We start from the raw sequence: 3,723 nt of genomic DNA, 5'->3' as shown, positions 1-3,723 counted from the left end.
GAAGGTCTAAGAGTAAACTTACTTTTAGTCATTCAGTAAACTTACTTAAAAACAATTTGTTCACCTAACTTTTAGTTGTTTATTAGTTTAACTTTAATTTGGCTTGGAAGTTTACTTTAAAAAAATGAGGCAATCGGTTTCCCGACTTTTTTTAAGTAAACTGAACTAGTTAGAATTTACAGTGTGGTGGGTTTAGGGATGTAAATTTGGTTCTTACCCCACCATGGCGGCAGTGGGTCGGGTGTTGTGCTGTGGTTGGGTGGAGGCACTGGTCGACAGCGTGACATCACTGCCTCCCTTCTCCCAATCGAAAGGCTCGTTCTCTGTGATGATTCGCTCCTTCATGCTGTTCTCAAACACTGACATGAGCAGCTGGGAAAAAACAACACGACGGACTCATCAGAAAACGTCCGGGTGTGAATACTGAGAGTACCCAGATCAGCTCACAGCAAATACCTGGTAGTCTGGTTTGGTGTAGTAGTCCAGGGCGAGGACATGGTCCAGGAAGATATTGAACTCTGAAGGCATGTGTTTGAGCAGCATCCGATGGTCATAACGCTCTTTAATCTGACCGACTTGTTCCTGCAACAAAACACCAAAACTCATATTCAGCTGCTCATGCTTCCAGCTTTGAGATATAAACAGCAGTCACAAGCCAAATAACAATCAGCTAGGTTTATTAGTTACTAATTCAACTGTTTCTTTTTTATGAAACTATGAAACGTCAGAGAAATACAATACAAATATGTGGTACATGAGCCTACAGATTTGTATTTATATGAGTAAAACATGTCACGGGGGGTCTGCTCTTTAGGGGGCACTAAGAAGCCATTTTGCGAGACTCATATATTTATGCCACAGCTGAAATGCGAGGAATTATTAGGCCTGTTATTCCTCCAAATGAATTTAATTCTAAATCTAAATGTGCCTGAAAACTCTTGAAACATGGCACACATGTCAGTGGTGGATTCTGCTTATGGGCCTCGCACATGGGTGTGGCAAAATGGCTTCAAAAGCAGCCCCCTGTGGTGTGTTTTACCAATATGTATGAAAATTGGTAGATTCATGTATCATGTCCAGACGTACAAAAAAGCTTCTAGGAGCCACGAGACAAAGCTAACAGGAAGTTAGAATTTTGAATTTAGTGGTCAGTTTTTTCAAGTTGTTGTTCTTCAACAAACATGAAATTGGTTCTCTGCAATCTAAAGAGCTTCCCGATGTAGAGTTATCAAAGGTCTGATAGATTGTTGCACCGAATTTTGATGTACATTGTCCAATCTGCCCCAAACTGCACACGTTTGATAAGAGTCTGAACACATCTACAAGCCAATATTCAGCAAGCACCCCCTACTGGCACCACATAGCGGAAACAGGAAGAGACATGCAACTTCTTTCCTGCAGTGCCTGAAACGCATGAAAACACATCCCAACGCAGTAACTCTGCTGGAGGTACATGCACACGAGATTGTTGTGTTTGTTTGGGTGAAACAGTCTGACCTTGTCTTTGATCTTTCGCCATGGCAACTGTCCAACAGCGAACTCCACCAACATGTAAAACAATGACCACAGGTCGTCATGGCGACCCATTTCCTGGAAAAAACAACAAAGACACATTATTAGGATACTGAAACCGGCACCAAGCCCCTAAATTTGGTGGCCAAAGAGAGAAATATCTGTGAAAAAACAATTGGATATATGCAGTATATCTCGATATAAACATTTTCTCTAAAATAACATACAGTAAATTCTCAAATAGTGATAATCTAATAGAACATGATGCATTGCTGTAGATTCAACTACCAACTGTATACAAAGTAGTTCAACCTTAAACATTTACAGCACATATTGATAGTTTTTGGTCTTATTTTGGTAGTTTTTTACCATATTTTCTACCATTAATAAGAACTCACATATAATGCAACAGTAATATTAATCCTAAAACATTTTCCTGCACTGTGAATACTTTTACTTGAAGTACATTTTGATGTTATACTTTTACCTTAGTAAGGTTTAAAATGCAGAACTTTCACATTAAGAGTGTCATCGGCCGAGCCTTCCCCTTTAAGAAAGGTGGGATTGTGGGTAACTTGTGTTGGTTTGTTGGTGGAAACAAGTCGTAGACGTAATTCCAGGCCTGTTAGTGTCGAACTCTCTAACATCCACCAGCAGCAGAGACAAAGACAACAACCAGCACTCACCTTGTTTTTGTGAGCGTTGACTGAAGCGTATCGGACCGTCCCTCTGAAACCCGCCACGGTTCTCGGCTGAACACAAGACGAAGCAAAGTTAGTCAACAGCACAACTCACGACTGACTTTTAAAGTTCTCCATCACACCCTGCAGCTCCAACAGATCCATAACGAGACTGAACAACTCGACATAGTGCGAAGGCCGTGAGGGTTAAAGTGTCACGTCTGCTCTGAAATGTTTTCAATTTCAAGTTGAATTTTTATGTGTTGACCATACGTAATAATCAGCTGTATGGACAATACCTCCACAGCTGATTGGCTGATTTGGACAATATAGAAGGTTCTGGGTGTTGCTGAGGATGCTGAATCCATTTCTGACATTTTCAAAATACAAAATCAACGTTTTCTACCAAAATAATCACATTTTTGGTGGCTGCAAAATGCTCAAATTCAGTATCTGTGAAAATGTCTGTGGAAAAATGGCTCAACAGTGCCCCCTAAACTCAGCACATATATATGAAAATGGGCACGCACATGTATCATGTCCAGACGTACAAAAAATCTTCTGGGACCCATGCCCCAAACCCAACAGGAATTTTTGAATTTGCTGGTAATTTTTGGTGATTTGGCGTGTTGTATGTGAACAAACTCATCATCAGATCGACCTTCAGTTTGGTCAGTGCAACCTAAAGACCATCACGAACAAAAGTTGTGCTATTTGGGACTGTGATTAGAGAATTACTGAACACACCTACAAGCCAATAATTATTGAATTATAGTCAGAGTGCCACCTACTGGAAACAGGAAGTGAGCCTTCATCATCTTGTGGTCGACACATAACGCAGCTCCATTCATTGCTGCTTGCAGCTTTAATTTTGAGTTTATTTTGAGATTATTTATATGATTAATACATTGGAGCTTCAATCAGAAAAGGTTCAGTGTCATTGTTGTCAATTGGGTTCATTTTGGTCGCTGACCTGTAGGTCTTTGCTGATTTTCTTATGTACTCATCATATGAATAACTTTCAAAAATCCACTCGAAATGAATCAGGTATCCGGAGAAATATGACCACTTCTGGCTAAACAGCAATTTTTCCTACTTTTAAAATGTCAGAAATTTGATTCATCATGCGATTAAAACATCCCAACTTCCTGGAGAGACTGTGTTGCTAGTGCAATTATTACATATAATTTATTCTGTATCAAGAGAAAACGATAGGAATTAAGTGCATTTATGACCCAAACATTATATCACCATTCAGTCTGAACACAAAGTGGAAGCGTTACCTACAGGTAGGACTAGGAGCAGACAATCTTCATCATGTTTTCTGACGTAAGAACACAGTAAATAATAAACCAAATAACCAAATAATGAACAGGAACACAGGCAGAGGGTCACACTGATCCACACAGCCTCCATCCGCCACACCACACTGGGGCAATAGGGTTTCCATGGCGATATTATCATATTTGTTTGTTGGTGAGCAGAAGTAAATGGGATGCATGTTCAGGTTCCCATGGCAACTATTCTCTCC

General features: G+C 40.1%; 1 protein-coding gene across 1 annotated transcript in view; it reads right to left on the bottom strand.

The window, feature by feature from the left end:
- Window positions 1-3,723, bottom strand: part of ttbk1a (tau tubulin kinase 1a) — a gene marked incomplete in the record, with an annotated part of 40,652 nt that overhangs the window by 23,711 nt on the left and 13,218 nt on the right. Inside the window, 4 exon segments of the mRNA XM_035660139.1 lie at window positions 218-372; window positions 457-582; window positions 1,498-1,590; window positions 2,199-2,264. Of these exon segments, the coding sequence (XP_035516032.1) occupies window positions 218-372; window positions 457-582; window positions 1,498-1,590; window positions 2,199-2,264 (440 nt within the window).

This window comes from Morone saxatilis, unplaced genomic scaffold (assembly GCF_004916995.1).
Source record: "Morone saxatilis isolate NCDOM2014 unplaced genomic scaffold, NCSU_SB_2.0 Contig17, whole genome shotgun sequence".
In the NCBI taxonomy this organism is placed as follows: domain Eukaryota; kingdom Metazoa; phylum Chordata; class Actinopteri; family Moronidae; genus Morone; species Morone saxatilis.
The sequence above is the reverse complement of the archived record's forward strand: the minus strand, read 5'-3'. Positions and strand labels throughout refer to the sequence as shown.